The sequence below is a fragment of the Sceloporus occidentalis genome, unplaced genomic scaffold (genome assembly GCF_023333645.1).
Source record: "Sceloporus occidentalis isolate IW3139 unplaced genomic scaffold, rSceOcc1.0.p SCAF_7, whole genome shotgun sequence".
Taxonomy (NCBI): domain Eukaryota; kingdom Metazoa; phylum Chordata; class Lepidosauria; order Squamata; family Phrynosomatidae; genus Sceloporus; species Sceloporus occidentalis.
In genome coordinates, this window is record NW_028316987.1 from 48,093,160 (window position 1) to 48,114,360 (window position 21,201).

General features: G+C 40.0%; 1 protein-coding gene across 1 annotated transcript in view; it reads left to right on the forward strand.

Moving 5' to 3' along the window:
• The window catches only part of GADL1 (GAD like acidic amino acid decarboxylase 1), a 114,318-nt gene that overhangs the window by 17,339 nt on the left and 75,778 nt on the right, over window positions 1-21,201 (forward strand). Inside the window, exons 2-6 of the mRNA XM_089532892.1 lie at window positions 11,920-12,095; window positions 12,694-12,820; window positions 16,508-16,598; window positions 17,547-17,653; window positions 18,290-18,405. Of these exons, the coding sequence (XP_089389018.1) occupies window positions 11,920-12,095; window positions 12,694-12,820; window positions 16,508-16,598; window positions 17,547-17,653; window positions 18,290-18,405 (617 nt within the window). The remainder of the gene's footprint in view (window positions 1-11,919; window positions 12,096-12,693; window positions 12,821-16,507; window positions 16,599-17,546; window positions 17,654-18,289; window positions 18,406-21,201) is intronic.

Sequence of the window (21,201 nt, forward strand, 5' to 3'; positions counted from 1 at the left end):
ATCAGCAGCTGTGGAGGCTCTTCAATATCTGCCCAAGAGGAAGTATTATTCTTCAAGAGGGCTGAGAAGCAGGCCTGATTGGCTGCATTCAAGAGGATTGCTGAACCTTCCCCCGCCTCAAATTCTAGCTGAGCAGATTGCACTGGAGAAAAGATTGATAGCAAAGGCCTTGGCATAATTATATACAGAAGTGACCCATGTAACATGAACTTGAGACCTAAATTGAATTTTGGCTGCAGAATGGTGTCTAGGCACAACAGTCAGTGGCATTTCCTTTTAAGACATGCACCAGTTCTTTGAAGCATTCTCTCAGCACAGAAATTGTGTGAAGGATTACAGTCAAAGAAAGGAAATATAACACTATGCTATTTTTAGAGAATAAATTGGAACAAGAAAGTGCCCACTTAATTATTTAAATGTACATACAGCATTTAAAGTGTTGGTTTGTCTTCTGCCTGCTTCCTTTTATGTTCCATCTTGGAAGAGACCTGCTTCAATCTGTGCTCAGCTAAATAGCTAGTGAGAGAATGACAAAAGTATTTTAAAAGTGCAGTTCTGTAAATGCCTACTCAACTGTAAGCTCCACTTAGTTCAGTGAGACTTACGTGTTGGTAAGTAGGGTAGGATTAGACCATTCATATGATATTCACTACTGGAGGCAGAAACGGATAAAATCTTTTCCCCCTAATGATGCATTTGAGTTTTTCTTTATCTTACTTTGCTAAGACTCTTTTAATGATGAGAAATCTTGCACTGCTATGTTCCTTACACTTCCTTGTAGCCAAATTAAAATTACAGATGTATTTGTGGCAAGAATAAAAAGCTGGAATAAAGAGCTGAAGCAATTTCTCTGTTTCAGTAGAACTTTATAGGAGCAAATTTTGGTTTTTCTTACTTCATGAGCCAATGAATCAATAAACTGTAGAAACCTTTCATGTTTCTGCGCTTTTGTCATACATATTAGTGACAGGATGCATATTTAGTATTGATGGATGGTGGATTCCTTGTCAGTGGGGTGGTGGATCTGCTTTGCAATTTAAGTTTCAGGAGCTTTCCAATTGCTGAATCTATCCCCAAGATAGCTTCAACAATTTGGATAGCTCCAAAGTTCAAACTGAAACCTGGAATAGATTCAGTGCTGCACTGATGTGGAAGCCATCAACTACTGGCAGTCTTTGGGCTCCATCCAATGGTGGTTTTATGTTGTTAAGTACAATTGCCAGTTCCTCCTTCCCACTTAAACCTCTCCACCCACCCACCCTGCGGAAGACTACTTCTAGGGATTGAAGGTTTCTCCAAAGCAGAACAGGATAAACTGTAGTGAGTTACAGTAGGTAGGGGAGATTGAAGATGGTTTTGTGCCCTAACTTTACAAATTGCAATTCTTTCCATTTATGAAAAGTCACCATTTGATACAGAGCTCACAATTGTTCTTTCTCTTCTGTGCATATGTCTGGCTTTAACTCCTTTACTCTGTATTGCATGCATCTTCAGTTCTTCTTGCAGATGGCAGCATTGTAATCCTTCACCATCTTTTCCACAATGCCTTTACTTGCAGTTCAAAAATTCTCATCCTAAAACACAAAAGTGAAAGACATCACTGCACTCCTATCGCTGTTACATGTAAGCACAGCCATTCTTTCTATTGTCTGCTCTGTAAACTTAGTTTTAAATAATTTTTTAAAAATTGGCTGCTGAGTGCATGATTGTGCTCAGAGGTATGTTTTGCCCAGAACTGGTTCATCAGAAGTTGTAAAATGAAAACAAAGCAAACATATCATATTTTTAGTATAAAACTAAAACATAGTTCAGGCCTTGAGTTTGGACCTTGAGTTCATCTGTTATCTCTTCCAATGAGACCTTGAAGAAGAAATATATCTGAGTTTGTAGGGAAATGTATGTTATTTTAAACTTGGCTTGTTGCAACAAGCCATAGTTCATGATCCTCGTTTGTTAACAGACTATAGTTTTAAGCTAGACAGAGACCCCATCTCATCACAGTTTAGATGTAATGACAGGCTAAGTTGAAATCACAAGTAGTTTTGTTTGTTCTGTGTGGTAGAGAGTAAGAAAGGAGAACTTAAATGGTACAGAAGCACTTACAGCTGTTATGCAATCTCTGTCCTAAAAGATTGAGGATGATGGTAAAAATACTGGCTCTTTTGAAGAAAACTTTAAGGACAGCTAGAATTGGGGACAGTTAGAGATTCTAGAAAGAGGTATTTAATTTGCTTTTTGTCTACTTGGAATTGACTTTTCTGTATCACATGTTTTTAACCCCCTAAGACAGGAGTGAGCAAAATGGGCTGATATGGCCCTGCAAGACTGTTTTGTGGCCATGGCACTCCTCAGTCTTTTTTTCTGGTAGTAAAGGTTAATGGCCTCTTTTTTGAAGTTTATAGGAACAGTTAAACATCAGGAAATAGCTAATTTTCAAAACTAATCAGTTTTTTCAAAACCATAATTAGCCACTTCCAATTTTATTTTTTGGACTTTTTGGCTGTTTGTGTGTCTCCTAAATGCAGAAATTGCCCCCTGGACCTATTTCAGTTGCCCATCTTTAATGTGAGAAAACATCTGATACAGTGTTCTTGAAATCATGGTGTTATCTACAGCATTTTGTGTGTGTGTTTGTTTTGCCAGAACATAGAATCATAGATTTTCAAGAGACCGCAAGGGCCATCCAGTCCAACCCCCTGCCATGCAGGAAATCCAAATCAAAGCGTCCCTGACAGATGGCCATCCAGCCTCTGTTTGAAGACCTCCAGGGAAGGAGACTCCACTACACTCTGAGGGAGTGTGTTCCACTGTCGAACAGCCCTTACTGTCAGGAAGTTTTGCCAGATGTAATAACTGGATTAATGGCAGAGAAGCATGTTTGTTTCAACTGTACACTGACCATTATTTTAACAATGTGTGCTCTTAGAGAGATGATTACATAAGATCTGCATAAGAAGCAGATTCCCTTTCATTCATAACTAATGGTATAATGGCACATAGTTTGGTTTTTTAACACAATACACAATATTATGGCAGCAAACCAAATTCCTTGTAGGCCATTCCACTTAAAATCATAGTGACTCATATTTAAAATTTAATGATACAACAGTTGTATTATGAAACACTGAGTGTTTCTTTTGGCTTCTAGAGAGAGCAGGTAATGAAGCATGGAGATGTTTTAAGAGTCACTGGAGCTCTAAATATGCATACTTCTAGTGTGGTTTGCTACCATTTATTGACCTTTTCTTTGCATCTCATTGCAATTTATATACAGTACTCATTTGACTAAACTCAGGGGGGTGTAGTTGTGAGAAGCAGTTGGTTTCTGTACCAAATTCCCATCCCCATTTCTTGCTTGCTGATTACATTTTCTGTGCTATTTTTACTGTGAAGTAACATTTTATACAATTTTTTTGTGGGGGGGATGAGGGAAATACTGGAGCTCTGTGTGTCTCCGTAAGAGTATGTGTGTAACAGGACTAAGAAACCTTCAGTCATCCAGATGTTATTGGACTGTACATTCCAGCATTTCTCATTACTGGATCTGCTGGTCAGTTGCAGTCCAACAACTGCTGGGAGTTGCAGTCCAACAGCTGGAGGGTCAAACTTTGGTATATACCAACAAACTGCTTTTCTTTTATATAAACTCACACATATGTCTTTCCTTGTTTCTTCTTTGCTTTTAATAGTTTAAACTGCTTTTCTTCCTAAAGGCTAAAGCACTATGTTGTTGTTGTTGTGGTGGTGGTGGTGGTGTGCCTTCAAGTTGTTTCTGTTTATGAGTTAAGGGGACCCTAAGATGAACCCATCATGGGATTTTCTTGGTGAGATTTGTTCAGAGGAGGTTTTCCATTGCCTTCCCCTGAGGCTGAGAGCATATGACTTGCCCAAGATCACCCAGCAGGTTTCATGTCTGAAAGGTTTAATATTACTAATCAGGTATAATAAAAACTATAGGCCCATAGCAATAATTTCCCATGCAAACAAAATTATGTTAAAAATCTTTTAGCATAGACTCCAATCATTTATGGAGAGAGAAATCCCAGAGGGGCAAGTGGAGTTTAGTAAAGGAAGAGGCACTAGGGACTGCATAGCAAACATATGATGGATTATGGAGTGCCCCAAGGAAAACAGTCCCTCCCACTGTTCATCTGCTGCCCCATGGAGGGTGAGGGAAACAGTCCTCTCAACTTTCCTCATGTCACTTCCTCAACACAACTTTGTATAACAAAGGAAAGATGGAAAGTCAACATCCGATCCAAGAATACTATAGAATCATATTGGAGGACCAAGAGATGTCCACAAACACTTCCATTTTCCCATACACTTTAGGACTGTGGGTAACTGAAACCAGTGAATGAGAAGCATGGATTAATGGGGACTATGGTGCAGTAATCCAGTTAAGTGGTTACCAGAGCATGAACAACTGCAATCATATTATTTCTTTTCAGGAATGGTTATAGTTGGCAACCCAGCCGAAACTGCTAAAAGGCATTTCTAGCCACCAAAGTCACTTGATTCTCAGTTTACATTGCTGGATCAAGAAGCACCCCCAAGCAATATGCTGTCTCTTCCAGAACGGGTTGCACATTCAGTTACTCAAAACAAGAACCACTTCTCCCCAAGGCTTCAAACTTGCTGTGATTTAGCCTCATCATATTAACACCCATCTAGCTCATTACTGGCTGTAAATCATACCTGCACAGAGTTGACTGACTCTGATAAAATGGAGAAATAAAACTGGGTGTCTTCAGCCTATTAGTGGCATCCCACTCTGTATGCTCTGATGACCAGTGGCTTCATGTAGAATGCATAGGATATAAAATGAATCCCTGTAGGGCAGCACAATTCAAAACATCATGGGGCTCTCCCTTTGCCACCTTTTGAAACCAACCTTGGAGGTATGACTAGAGCCAGTATATCCTCAAAGCCTCTAACATCTGGTCTAATTATTCAGTCTAGTAACATACCACAGTTGATAAAATAAAACAAAACAAAAAACAAACCCACTGTGACATCAAGGAATTATCAACTAGGTCTCACTCCTATCCTTGCTCACTTAACAAAGATCATCTGCCAGGGAAACCAAAGACATTTTCAGTACTAAACCTAGGCCAGCAGCCTTATTGAAATGATTCTAGTTAATTGGCTTCTTCCAAAGTTTAGATTGCTTCTTCCAAAGTCTTATGGAATTGAGCCCCCCTCAACTGTCTCTAAGAACAGATACACACAGTGACCTCTTTCAAGGCCACAGACACCATTTCTTCTCTTATTAGGCATTAACTACCTCTTGGATACACCCATTCAACCTCCCCCTCCCCAATATTCAGCACCCAAGGTGGGCTAGAATTAAGAATACAAGTGGTTGGCATATCCATCCAAGCACTTTGTCCACCTTCTTCAGGCTGCATTAAATGAAATTGATCCTACAGACTAGATGGGCTCTGACTATCACCACTGGAATTATCTCAGTGATCAAACAGCTTCATTTATATACTGCTTCATACTGAGCAGTGTCTAAGCAGTTTACAACTGTAAGCTAATGACATCAAGTTCAGTATGGACATTTATCTTCAAAGTGCCATCCATGCAGATTTATCACTGCAAGTCCCTGAAGATCACATTTCAGCAACTGGTTCACAACTTGGTAACATTCTACTGAATGTCTACTTGATACAATAGTGGTGGCATGCAACTGTTTCAAGACCATCACTGTCACAAAGTAAGCACAATAATGTGTTTTTACTCGTGTTCAATCATATTCACTGTGAGTTTTGTGCCTGTGTCATGTCATCATCCTCAGTATTTCATAGTGCATAGATCCCCAGTCTTGAGAAAGATTCTTTTGCTCAGCAGTGCCAGGACAGCACTTGAAAGCAGTCTTCTGGTAGTCTGCTCCATCTCATCATAGCATAGAAAGACAAGAGCTTCAGTATGAGTATCGGTCATGCTAACTTTAAATTTCTCAATATCATTCAGGAATCTCTTACATTCCATAACCCTTCTGGGCAGACCATCTTAATAGGCTGACATAGAAGAGAATGGCCACTTTCAATATAAACTTCATTGGGGAGTGGAATGTCATTAAAGTCATGGAGACACTAGCCCCGAATTTCAGGTTTCTAATCTCATATTCAGTTGAAAATTCTAGATTGAATTATGCCCTACCACTTACTTATGTTTCATTGGTAGCATGGAGGGGCTAAGGGGGTGTACAGAGAGGCCATTAAGGCTGGCCTGGGGGCAGAATCAGGGTGTGGTATCCACACGATGCATGCCCTGACTCTGCCCCCATGCTGGCATGACACTGCGAGCCCCACCACACAGCGGGCAGCATCACAACACTTCTCTGGCACTGTGACTAGATGATGCCGCACCAAAGGAGTGCTGAAAAGCCACACACCCTTTCCGTGGCACAGAAAGGAGACACTTTTTGAGGCTTTTCTTTGCACTGCGGAAAGCTGAAATCAGGGCTGCATTGTGCGGTTGCTGCGGTCCCGATCTCACGCTAAAAGGGGCAATGGCAGGCTGCCCCTTAGGGGCAGTCTATACAATCCCATAGTCATGGTGGTTATGGCAGTAATGAAGCCCTGAACTGGGACCTCTGAATTATCAGTGAGCTAAATGTTGAAATCTCTCAATACAATTCTCCTGGGGCTTTCCAACAAGTTTTCCCCAGCTAGTTCTAACTGGGAAACTGATGAGTAGTGGCAGTGGACATTGTTGCTTTTTACTAGTCTGGTGCAACATAGAAAACAAACACTGCAAGAAGGAACATTTTTCCACCAATGGTGGAAATGTCCAGTAGCAGAAAAATACTGGAGGAAAATACAGGAATTGATGGAGGAGATACTTCAGATTAAAATACCATTAGAACCTCAAGTATTTTTTACTAAATATGACTAGCAAATTAAATTTAGATAAAAAGACTGTACGAGTTGCATTATATATGATCACATCTGTGAGGATACTATATGCAAAATATTGGAAAAAAGAACAGACTCCCCCAGAAGAAGAGTGGTTTACTAAATTGAGAGAGGCAATGGATTTAGATATTTTAACATCTATTTATGAATGATATGTCACAGAAATCAACAGAATTTGAACTCTCTAAAAATATATATGGGGGGGAAACGGTTAGAATTTTGATTATGACGATACCTTACTTTTTCTTTCTGTATTTTGGGATACAATTATGGAATAACATTGGAAATATCAAAATATAAAGAACTATTGTTATTGAGCAAGAGCGATACAATTGTTATATTGAAGATTATCATACTAGGGTTTACTGTCTATCAATCGCCCCTGAAATGTTGGGGAAGCACGTGTGCATGAATACCTGGTGCGCTTCTTCAGCATCATGGAATCGTCAGCTCCCTCTAGCATCATGGAATCATTCAGGGAGAGTGAATTTCCTCTTAATGGAAACTTTGCATTAAGAGGAAATTAACTCTCCCTGAACAATTCCATGACGCTAGAGGGAGCTGATGATTCCATGATGCTGAGGAAGCATGCCAGGCATTCATGCACACATGCTTCCCCAACGTTTCAGCGGTGATTGACAGATGGTAAGCCCTAGTGTGATAATCTTGATAAAAACACTTACTTTCACACACGGGTTGCACTAATGCTTCACTAACTATTCAAGAGCAGCAAATAGCGCAATTGATTTCCACACATCAGCAACTTTTAGTGTTTATCGTTCTTGAGAAAGAAAGAAAAATACTGAAAAGAGAAGTACTACTGGCCTGTATTCAACCTTGTCCTCTGAATAAAAGCAAATATTTACCAACCTTTTGGTTGATGGACTTCATGAACCTCAGAAGACACCTGTTTAGGATAGGAATTGTGAAGGGGTGGGAAATCGGTTAATCACTCACTGCTTACTTAACCCTCCTGTGTGACACAGGAAGCGTTTCTGCCAAACTGTACTCTGGGGGGAATACCTGGATTGAGTCACAAATTGTCTGTATATTGCTATTGAATCGTGATTGCTTTTCATACGTTCTGCAATAGCGCAATTGAATTGTGATCGCCAAGCCGTTCACACTTTTTTTTTAATCGTTAATGGGTTATTCCAATAGCACAATGCTTCAAGGACATTACAAGAATAATAGGAGGATGTAGTGTGAAAATCTTTTCCCCAATCACACAAGAATGACGGTAACAATAAACTTCTTTAACACTTTTTACCTTGTGTGATAATCTTCTTTATCCAAAATGAAACAATAGTTTATCACTGCCTCATACCCTCAAATTGATACAGCACTTGTCCACAGTATCTGAGCTATATTCTCTCATTTCTGTCTGCTTACGTTTTGAGATCTTCTGGGAAGGCCTGCCTTTCTGTTCCACCACTTTCACAGGTACATCTGGTGGGAACACAGGAAAAGGGCCTTCTTGGTGGCTGCTTCCAGGAACTTTCTTCCAGTAATACTTACACTGCTGTCATCTTCACCATCTTTTCCCAGGCAGGAGAAGACCTATTTCCCAGCAAGCCTATGAAGAATGATTGCTGAAGGGGAACAGGCCTTACCTAATGTGTCTCTTTGTTGTCTTCTTTGGTTATGTTTTTAATTGGTTTTAATTTTACTGATATCTTCATTACATTCACCTTTGTATGAGGTGAATATTTAGCTGTGTTTGTTGGAACTTTTATGAGCCACTTCCCAAACTGGGGAAAAGGCAAGACACGTGTGATCAAACAATATCAGAGTGTGGTTGAGATGGGAAAGTTATTAATGAGAGCTATGAGGGGCTGCAGCAGTTTATTCCCCCCCCCCGGGGGGGGGGGTCTACAGGGAAAGGAAGGTTCTCCTCCCATATTTCCCAGAGGAAATGGGGAAAAAGATAAAAGAAACAGGAACATTTTAAATGCAGCTGAAAAAGTGGGATGACAGAAGGTAAATTGGTACTGTCCTTGACCAAGTAATAATTCAACAGAGCATAAAAAATACAAATAATGCACACACACACAGTCAGCAAGCTATCACTGTTACTTGCTTAGATCCACCCAGGGGCAATACTTGTCTCACTGTGGCATCCCCTGGAGAGCTATCACTGCACATCTTTTCCAAGCGGTTGAACACTATGGAGGAGGCAAGATGATTCATGGGCAAAATGGATTGCAGCATCAGTCCTAGCTGGGGTTGCAGCTGAAGGTTGAATGAAGCACCTCTGGCTCTGGCAGTAACTGAGGAGCCTGGTGCTATATTTTCTCCCAGGGAGGGTTTCTTCCTGAAACAGCAGCTTCCCCTACACCATCTTCTGGCGCTGTCCCAGCAGTTAAATGATACCAAAGGATTCAAGATAAACCACTTTGAGCATCAGTACCATTACTGGAAAAATACTGGATGTATAACCCTGTTGACCATAAAACAAAGTCGAAACCACACATTGTGGTGAAACCTTTATTAGACCAGTCAAAGCCACCAGCTTCTTTGTCTAGCAAAGATGGTAAGAAAACATGCAGGGGAAGGAAATTGATGGTGTTATAGTCTCAAGTCAGTATCTTACTTTAGTGATATAAATGGAGGATCTGTGCAAACAGAAAAGCTGGGTCACATACCTACCATGTGGCCATGAAGTGACTGGAAATAAAAGCAATAAAAGTAAAGCAATACAGTTGTGGTGGCTTCTTTTGATTTCTGTTTCTATCCTGTGTACACAAAAGACATCCTGCAAGATTTTAAAGCTTCACTGGCTTCTTCATCAGGCAAAAATGTTTAAAAACATGCAGGAGAAGAAAGTGATAATGTTAGAATCACAGGAGTACATTTTGTCTCAAATGTTACTTCTGTTGTCAGTTGAGACAGTCTGGAGGGATCTCAATGCAGGCAGAGGCCAGCAAAGCACAGGCAATAAAATTTCCATTGAGACCCAGGCAAACTCTGACCTATATGAGACCTATATGAGAGCATTGAATTTCTCAAGAAGTCTTGCTACTATTACATCTGGAAAAAACATGTTGCCTGTATTCTATTATCCTTTGTCCCCACATGTATTGATACCCCTCCACTGTTTTGTATCACTTGTGGATTTTGGATTTTTGTTGTATTTTTCTAAGCTGTATGAGACCCTAGACCTTTTTGCAAGCAGAGTGTAGGTGAGTCTCTTAGAAAGCTGTACTGTCAGCTCTGGTGACAGATTTAAACATTGTGCCATGCAAAGCATGTCAAAAGGAGCCAAATTAAACTGCATTGCCTTGTGATGGAAGAAACAAATCCACAGAGCATCATGTCCCAGTGTAAGTTGACATGAAGTGAGTTATTCAAGGACTGTGCTTTCATAGAATGGTAAGTTTGAATTCTTTCACAAGAACAAGCAGCTAAACAAACCAGAAATGATTTGTTCAGCATGTCAGCCGACTCAGGGCTCCTGGTTTACAGGGGTTTATGTTAGGTGTACAAATTGTAGCTTTTAGGAAACAATGAGAAAAGAGCCTCTGTTTGGATAACCCTTGAAGCAAACCATTTCTAATTTGTTGTTTGTGCTACTGAGAGAAACTGAAGTAGGACTGAATGAGGTGCATGCAGCTGCAGACATTAGTTTGTTGACCATAAGAGATTATCCAATATACAATCAAAATCAAAATGATATACACTCAAAAAACATACAAAAAATACAGTGGGCCCTTGATATCTGCTGGGATTTGGTCCCAGGACCCCCTAGGGATAATTAGTTCTTATTTGCTCTTCCATTTTTTGTGAAGATAATCCTTGCCATTATTATCATACAGAAGACTATTTTTCCATAGTTTCATTCTATTTTTTAGTTAATCATTCCCAATTGGTAAACTGTAGGATCTAACTTCAACTTTTGAATTTCAATGTTTATTCGCCTTCAGTATTTATTTATTTATTTAGCTCTATTACATTCCCATATACCTGTTATCTTTTAAAATACTGCTCAAAATAAATTTTATATCTTTGGACCACATTTTGTTGCTGTTGTTTTGGCCATACATCCATTTTAATAATATGCCTAACATTTTGCCCCCTCTCCTTTATCATGTACTTTTTTACAGACTTATTTTCTGTCTCTGATTTCAAAAGCCACTTTTTAAATTGCATGTTCATCATCTTTGCATAGCTCTGATAAAGGTCCAAAACCCACTGCAGAAATAATCCATTTTGGATCAGCTTTAACTGCCCTGGCTCAATGATAGGGAATTCTGGGAATTGTAGTTTATTGTGGCACCAGAGCTCTGATAGAAAAGGCTAAATGTCTTATAAAATGACAGTTCCCGAGATTCCCTAGCACGGAGCCAGGGCAGTTAAAGTGGTCTCAAACTGGATTATTTCTGCAGTGGGTTTTGGACCAAAATTTATTTTCTTCAACCTCTGTTGTTGCATTTCTCTCATCTTGATTAAATATATCATTAAGTTACATATAAGGAAACCAGTTAAGGTATTTGCTTTCTTTAAGCAACGTCTCTCTTGATTTAAGCTTCCTGCTATGTTGTTCAAAGTACTAAAGATCCTTATAAAACAGCCACCTGTGGTTGTAGGGGTGTAATGGGCATTGGTTAGTGTCCTGGCACTACCAGTGGCTAGCAGGAAGCACACTTTCCCCCTACTATTCTCTCATCCATCCAGCCTTTTTGAATTTTGAAACAATTTAAAGATTTCTCTATGTGTGTGTATGTGTGTGTGTGTGTATGTATTTTTCTTGTCTTTCTACTTTGTTACCCTAGCTATTTGCTAGTGCTTTAAAAGTAATCTACAAACTCCTCCTGTGAATATATTTTTCTAGATACCCAGTGAATACTTAACAAGGCTGTTATTTTCCTGACACAGTGTTCTGCCACTTTGCATTTCTATATGTCTTTCTTTCCATATAGACATAAGTGTGACATTTTACTTTTTAGAATTCTGTGCATGATACTATTATCTTTTTATCATCCATCATTTACAGCTGAAACCAATAACCAGTGTGAAACATCTCAAAGAAGGAAGAACGCAATCTTAGTGGATGGTGTAATTTTAAATGGCCCAGTTGCAGACTCAGAAGCAGGAGAGAAGTTTGTGGAAGAAGCCACTAAGATCATTATGGAGGAAGTGATAAAGAAATCTGCTGATGTCACAGAAAAGGTAGAAAGATGCAGTACTTTTTTAAATATGTAATTGACACTTGACACTTGAATTTTATTGTGCTCATCTGGCATCCCATTTTCTTCTACTGGTTATGTGGTCTATTCAAAGATAAAAATTGGCATGCATTTTTGTGGGGTTTTTTAAACTCTATTTAAGTTAGCAATTTATCCTCTGTGCAACTGTGCACTGGAAGAATCAGTATGGAGAGATGTAGGCGACACAAGTTCCATATGATAATGATGGTTGAAGAATCTGTAATAAAACATTGCTTGCATGTCATGTTGAGATTCCACCTCTGAACATATAGAATCTGATTTATTAATTTAAAAAATATATATATCATTCAGTGCAATATTTCAAATCTGTTTCAATTTTCTTTTAATCTAGAAGACAATTTTTAAAGCACTTTGTTTTAGCAGAGATGTAAAGAAAAGATGGGTATGGTCTCTCAGTTTGATATAAAAATTCTGACACATCAAACCAACCATTTTCATTTTTTCGAAGTTCAGATTTTGAAATGTTCTGGTCCAGTTTAATATTTGCCATCCTCAAAAGTATTTTGTTCTACAGACGTTATTTTTCTCCTCATCATTAGGTGTGTGAATGGCACCCTCCTGAAAAGCTGAAGACTCTTCTTGATTTGGAATTGAAAGACACTGGAGAGAACCATCAGAAACTCTTGCAGTTTTGTCGGGATGTTATAAAATTCAGTGTCAAAACCAGTAAGAATCATAGCTCTGTATATCTAGTTTTAATCCACCAAATACTATGATGTTTCACCAAGAAACCTTTAGTGGTTTGGGGTTTTTCTTACTTTTATCCTAGGACAGTGTAGATGGCAATTTTAGTCGCCAAGCAAATGTGGAGACACAAGAGAGGAACTTTTCCATGGCTGTCCCTAGACTCTGGAACTCCCTTCCCAGGGAGGCCAGAATTGCCCCCTCTTTGGTGTCCTTCTCCTGGGAGGCTCAGACCTTACTGTTCAAACAGGCATTTGAAACAGAAGGTTTTTAAAGAATGGGCTGGGTGTTGTATTCTTTTAAATGTATTTAAACACTTTTATCTTTTAAACTATATTTTAATCTTTTTATACAATCTGTTTTAATATTGTAGTGGTTTACCATATCTACTTGACTATAAGTCGACCTCATGTATAAGTCAAGGGCAGGTTTGGGGGCCAAAATTATGGATTTTTATATTGCCCGAGGATAAGCCGAGGGTAAAACTTAGGGGAATGTAACAAAGGATCGAAAGGATGAAGCAAAGAAAAACAATTCCAAAGAACTTGCAAAATTCTAGCAGGCATAACTGTTTGTGCTCATACTAAAGGCTGGATGGATGAGAGAATAGATGGGAGTCAGTGCTTCTGTGACAAATTATGATGTTGTCTTTCACCAAGGGATGGTTCCCTTTTAAAATAAGAGTTTAAGTACAATACTTAACATTGACTCGTGGATAAGTCGACCTAGGTTTTTGTGGTCAATTTTTAGACTAAAACTTCTAGACTTATACATGAGTATATACAGTACAGTCAGCCCTCCTTATAGGCGGGCTTGCCTTCTGCAGCTTTGAGCTTACGTGGAAGGCAAGCCCCGGAAGAAATAATAGGGCATGTACCTGCGCTGTGCGCCCTGTGCACCGCTGCGAGCACGCGCCCCATTATTTTCTATGGGGCTTGAGCATACGCTCTTTTCCTCATACACGGGGTGTCTTAAACGGATTCCCCGCATATGGAGAGGGTGGACTGTAATTCTGTTTTAGTATAACATTTTTCTATATTTTTAATTGTACTGTTTTTAATTTTGTAAGCCACTCTGAGTCCTGGTTTTGGGAAAGGGGTAGGATATAAATATAATAAATACATAAATACATAAAATTATGTCTCATAAGGAAGCTTCATGAGGCATGTCTAGATAAAGACCTATTTCTGGCTTAGTAAACTATGGTTTTTGAAACTTGAAATAAGCACCAGGACCCTTACCACCTTTTAGTCCTCCCTTCTAACTTGTGATTCAGAATATTCAACAACCATTAAACAGACTTTCATGTTCTGTTTGTAACAAGGTCTGAAATAACCAAAACAAGAACTTACGTGGTGAAATCATTGTGTTTGAGGGGAGAGAGGAATGAAGGAGAGTATCCAGCCTTAACACTGGTTCTCAGGGTCATACACATATATTTGCATGAATTATATAATGAGGCTACCATATAATGAGTTTTCCTACACCTTCCCATTGATAGCTAGACATAGGGGTAGGAAAGAGAACTCATTGACAGATAGAGCTTTTTTGACAGATAGAGCTTTTTCAAACTCAGCGTAGAGTGAACAGCATAAGCAATGGCAAGAATAACATGCAAATCAATTAATATCAAGTAACCCTGACTTTTTGCAATATTAACAGAAGTACAGAAATGTGGGAGTACTTGTTTCCAATTTTGAATGTCTCCAAGGAAATTTTTATTGAAATTGTTGAGAATGGTAACTGAAGACAGAATTATAAAGGCACAGGGTCAAATGAATATACATTAGAGATAGTTTATCTCCAGCCCCAAATTTTCTGCCTAATTTGCTGCTTATAAAAACAGAAGATACTGCTGAGTTTATTCACATTAGTGTCAAATAGGTTTCTTGTGTAATTAAAACTGAAAATTATAGGCCAGGAAAGGTGAAAAACATTATCTACTTTTAGCAATGGGAATGAAGACAAGAAAAACTTACTGTATACATGAGGTTGACTTATAGTCAAATATATAAAATATGTCTTGAACCAGGTACTTGTCTGTCAGGTTGCAAGATGTAACTGACTATACTTAGTGTGAAATCACACTACAAAAAAGGAGTCAGCATGTCATCTTTTAGTTGCTAGAACTTGTGAGCAACTAGAACAAATCTTGTTGCCCAAATGTAAAATTATAAGCAGAGGCATCCCCTCAGGCAATGGACACAGAGGTAAAAGTATGTGTCTTCACAAGAAATAATACACCAAGAATGCATTCGGATTTCAGAAAGAAAATAAAAATGCTATAAAGATCTGGGAAAGATGTATAGGGATCTCCTGAGAGCTCATAGGTAGCATAAATGGGATTTTCCTCTGCATGCTAATACTTATATTAGCAAAATACTTATTGGGCAACTTCATGTGAAAATAAAATTTTAATTGATTGCTTAAGTTTTAACTATAGTTTTATGCACCAGTCTTTGGGTTGTTTTTTTTAAAAAAAAATAGAAAAGACCATGAGAGCCAAATGTCCAGAATGAGAATACAATATATATTGATCAATATTTACAAAAGCTTTTGCAGTAAAACTCCCTAATCTGTAATGGTGTTTTAAGCATCCTGCAGAATGTCTTAAAATTGGTCAAGATGGTAGCTTTGGATCTGATTCAACCCATTTTTTTTTATCACAGAATGGCTAGATTGCTTTAATATAACCTTCTTCATTATTGATGCTCTTTTATCTATTGTGTAAGCACCTGAAGCTATTCCCATGTAAGATAACAGACTGTGATATGATTTTAATTATTCTTCCTTTCTCGAAGTTTCTTTTCTCTCTCTAAAGAGAGCTGTTGGAAAGGTTAAAAATGTAGGAAATACATTTGGTATCTCTCTCTTTTGTAATCAAATGAAGGTCAATATATAAATCCCCAAAATAAATTTCCAGAGATGCCAGGTCTCTCAAAATAACCAGTTATTGTTGTAGCCAGTATGTTTATTGGATGTTAGGAGTAATGAAATAATAAAAAAAGCCAAATGTTTTGAGGTTAGTCACTAAAGTATTGTTTCCCCTGAGCCAAATGCATCTGGCCATATATTATAATTATATATTTCCCATAAGGTGCATCTACACTGTAGAAATAATGTAGTTTGACACCACTATAAGTATTGTATAGCCACCCTGTGGTATCTTGATTGGAAGCACTTTTCAGCCGGCTGCAGTATGAAAGTGATTTGCTCAATGACTTTCGCTTGGGTCATGGGTGGGATAAAGATGGGAGAGCGATCCCGTCCCTATCCTGCCTTCCATGTGATAATCTCCAGGGTGTCTGTGAATAAATATATCTTGGGGAGACCTGCTTAAAACTGTGGCTCCTAAATTGGGAATTCATCCCTCCCTCTTTTTAGCACTCCATCTCTTTCTTGTCCAATACAAGATCTGGACAAGACGGGTGGTGTAGCATGTAGAGGAGGGCACCTATCTATAGAGGAGAGGCTCCAAATGATCCATAGAATACTCTTTTTCCTGTGGATGATCATAGGGCTTGACCTCCTTGTCCCAGTTTTTTAAGCTTTTGACATCATGTCTTTTGGCAGTGATCAAGAAGGGGGAAGGAAATGTTCTATCAGGGCACTTCTTTTTAATACGTCTGCATTCTAATAGGATATATGTCTTTTTATTATTATTTACAGATCATCGAAGATTTTTTAATCAGCTGTATGCTGGAATTGATTATTATTCTTTAGCAGCACGTTTCACTACAGAAGCATTAAACCCAAGTGTGTAAGTGTATTTTTTTTTGTTTGTTTAAATCATGCTGCTAAGTCTTGAATGCTGTTTCAGTGTGACATATCCTACTTCCTGTAGATTTCTATGCTTATTAACAACAGTGATGAATGCTGGATAAATTAAGCTTGCCTTGCCCTATTGTAAATTCTTTTTAAACATTAAAGTAAAGGTGCAGAAGGAACTCTTTTATCTTAAACTCGATTAGACAGGCACATTCTGTTCTAATCTGTTTTTTAGTTCTTCTTTTCTTTTCCTTCTTTCCTTATAAGATAAATTTTGGCCTATGCAGAGAACTCCCTGTCTTTCCCTTTGTATGCACCCTTTTCACATAGGAGATTGCTCCCAACCTTATCCTGTCTCATTCATGCCATCAGGGGAAAGATTATCACATGGGAAACGCTTGCTAATACCAAATGACAGGTCCATTACACTTCACAGATGGGAGAAGAATGGGATAAATGCGCAGGGTGTGATAATCTTTCTCCCAATCGTGTGAATGAGATGGGATAAGGATGGGAGCAAATCACTTTGTTCCCATCCTTACTTGCCATGTGATAATCCCCACAGTCAGGTAGGCTTGCCTTGCTGAATTTCAATTGTGGACATAATAACTGAACAGAACAGAATAGACCTTGTGTTGGTCTGCTCCCACCCTGCTTCTCAACAGTTTCCTTTCCTGAGCTGGGGTTTCCTCTCAGCCTGAGACTTCAACATCTTCACTAAAACTGCCATGTCAGGGGTAGCCTAAGACTTCATATCAGCCATGACAGTCATGGGTCTCAGGCAGGCTGTGAGGACCTTTACTAGTCCTGGCACTGCCACCACATATGAAGTACTCCTATTGCTCTCTTCTCCACTTGCCTTTTCATTCAGTTTCAGTTCACTTGATAATACGTAGCATTGCTCAGATAGTTGCTTTCTATGTCATATCTATCTATTCAGGTATACCTATGAAGTGTCCCCAGTGTTTTTGTTAGTGGAAGAAGCAGTCATAAAGAAGATGATTGAATTCCTTGGTTGGGAAGAAGGTGATGGCATATTTAATCCAGGTAAGATGGTCTTGTTATTTATTCTTCTCATATCCCTTCTAATTTAAGTCTGCTAGTAACATGTATTAGTATGTACTAGTATCAGTTCTTGCTTTGAATCCTGTTTGAAGCTTGTTTTGACTGTAGTGTCTTTAGACAATATCTAGATAGCACCTGCTCATCTTTGGACAGCTACTCTTCCTCCTTGGGCAACATATTGTTTACAGTGAAAAGGAAGCTATTTATATTTCACAGCTTCAGCTTGTTCCTTCAATTCTGTGAACAGTAGGAGAGTATGAGGAATGATGTTTCCTATTTCTTGCACCCCAGGATCCAAATATATTGCTTGTGGACATGTGATCCACCATACAGGAATCTGTAACTGTATGGGTGCTACTGAATCCAAACATCCCTATATATTTGTTTCCATTTAAAATGGAATTTAAAACATTTTAACTCACTGTGGAAAGTTTTTGTCTTTTGGAAAACTTGGTGGAAACAATATCTTGAAGTGTTTTTGTTTTGCCTAAGCAACTCTTTGCCAGTTCAGGACAATTTCAGTGGGCCAACGTCTAAGCTAAAACATTGGGCCCTTCTTTAATTAAAGTTAGGAAATCTGAATTTACAGTTTGTGTATTATTGTTCTCCCCCCTCCAGGTGGCTCTGTTTCTAACATGTATGCAATGAACTTGGCAAGATACAAATACTGCCCTGAGATAAAGGAAACTGGGCTTTCAGGGTTGCCTCCACTGGTTCTGTTTACATCTGATGAGGTAATGGATTTTTCTCTCTTATTATTGTAATAATATTTTTGTGAAATGTCCAGCAAAAACATTGTTATTATTGGCACAAAAAGACAAATCTGCAGTTTAGAGACATAAAACTAGAACCCAAACTATATTCCAGAACCAATCAGTCGAAGAACCAACCCCAAAGAAATTCACAGTTTATTGAGTGGTTAGACTGGCAATTTTGATCTCTGGGAATATGAATCAAGACTGAACTAAATTATCAAGATTTATAAAAATCATGTGAAGTTCTATCTAGGGATTGTCCCTCTGTCAACTACTTGGCTTTCCTGTAGTGTATGTGCTTCTACCAGCTGTTGCTTCACCTATTGGTCCTTTCTAGTTCTTCAGTATCACTCTCCCATATTGTTTGGTTGCTAGTCCAGTCAATACCAAGAAAATACTTCATAGTATGGATAGCTCATGAACTAACTGGGGTAGTACCTCCTCGTTTCAGGGACAAGTACCACTCCTCTGATTCAGTCCATCAGTCAGCGCTGCTTCATAGTTTTTCCTTTCATCCTTTCCGTACATTTTCCTGCATAAGCCTCTTTCTTTCTTGTTGTAGTCCTCTCACTGGCAAGTGGCTTTCTTACAGTGAGAGGATTACATGAAATGTGTGTTGTTGTTTTTTTTGCATTTTTTACTCACTGTGGAGTAAGTGATGCTGTTTTAAATTAAAACAGAATTATTTTAGACTCATTTCACAGTTGTTGTTTTTTTAAAAATGGTAATGATAGAATCAAAACATATGCTTTGCATTTGAAGCAACTTTCTTTTCTTGATGGTTAATATTTACTGAACTGATAATGAAAAACATCACCTCCCTAAAAGCAATGAGACCTGCTTACAGTTGTTAGTTACAACTGTTAGTTGTTGTTAGTTGCTATTTCAGTTTACTTCTGGACTGGATTATGAGCAAACAATCTGGTCCTGAAATAAATTGAAATAGTTGCCTAGGATTTGCAGTTTTGCTTGCCTTAGGTGGAGCAATCTGCACATTGATGACTCAATGTAAATGGCAATTTATATTTTGCATGGCAAAGCATTTTTGATTGTCCACTTCAGTTTATAATAAATAACAGGAGTGTCTCTTTCCCTTTGTTTGGTCCATAAATATTAGTGACTTAGCCTACATTCAGATATAATGAAAAATCAGTATTCAGAGCAATAGACATTTTAGACTGTTTTAGCATAAAAAGACATAAAGCAGAGGTGGGTAAATTGCAGCTTATGGCCCACAGGGCGTTTTTTGTTGCCTCCAGTTCCTCAGGGAGGTTCGAGGTCATTTTGTCCCCTTGAGTCAATTTGGGGCCAAGAGAAGCCTTGTTTTGAAAGAGGAAGTCCTGTTGTTAAAATAAAGGTTTCTCCTGGCCTTAAAATGCCCCAGAATACCTTATAACAGGGGTCGGCAACCTCCGGCCCGCGGGCCGGATGCGGCCTGCAGAGGCCTGCCAACCAGCCCCTGACTGCTGTTGCCGCTGCCGCCACCCGTCACAGCTTTTCGCCACTCTGGGCGCCGCCATTTTGGGCAGCAAAATGGCGGCGAAGTCTTGCGCGACCTTCCCTGCCATTTTGGGCGAAAAAATGGCGGCGCCCAGAGCAGCCTCTAGGGCTATGGGCGCCGCCATTTTTTCTCCCAAAATGGCGGCGCCCAGAGCGGCAAAAAGCAGCGACGGGCTGCCGTGGCGGCAGCGGCGGCAGGCCTCTAGGAGGCCCGCTGCCGTCTCTGGGGCCCTCCAGGAGGGCTCCGAGGGCGGCAGGGGGCCTCTGGGGGGCCCGCTGCCGTCTCTGGGGCCCTCCAGGAGGGCTCCGAGGGCGGCAGGGGGCCTCTGGGGGGCGCTTTGCTGTCGCTGGGGCCCTCCATGAGGGCTCAGATGGTGGCAGGGGGCCTCTGGGAGGCCCAGTGCCGTCGCTGGGGCCCTCCAGGGGGCCCTCCAGCGCTGGCGGCCCCCACCAGCTTTTTTGCCGGTCTCTGATGGGGCCTGGGGCCCTGTCAGGGGCCAGCAAAGATGGGGAGGCCTGGCCCCCGGAGGGTGGAAGCTCCGCCCCCGGCATGCAGCCCCACCCCTGGAGGGTGGAAATTCCACCCACCGGCACGCGGCCCTGCCCCGGAGGGTGGAAGCTCCACCCCCGGCACGCGGCCCCGCCCCGGAGGGTGGAAGCTCCACCCCTGGCATGTGGCGCCGCCCCAGAGGGTTGAAGCTCCACCCCCCGGCTTCGGCCCCCCAGTCGCCTGAGGGACAGCAACCCGGCCCCCGGCTCAAAAAGGTTGCCTATCCCTGCCTTAAAACATGAAAAATAAATGTCTCCAGAGGTACTGGGAATATATCGCAACAAAATGTTTTTTGGGGTGTATGTGTGCAGTGGATGGAGTGGGGTAGCTCTTCAAGGTTTCCTGGGGTGTTAATACAGCCATCAGACTTGCACAGTTGCTCACCCATGACAGAAGTGAATCCCGTAGCACCTTTGAAAATAACTGGACAAAATTTCTGGTACCTTTGAGATTCATGGACAAAAGCTTATGCTAGAAATTTGTTCTTCCCATTGAGGTCTAATCAGCACTGCAGAAATAATGCAGTTTGACACTGTTTTAACTAACATGGTCCAGTGCTATGGAATTCTGGGGACTGTAGTTTGTTGTGGCACCAGAGCTCTCTGGCAGAGAAGGCTAAATATTTCACAAAAATACAAATCCCAGAATTCCATAGTATTGAGCCATGGCAGTTAAAACGGTGTCAAACTGCATTAATTCTGTAGCTCAGATTAGACCTCAGTCTC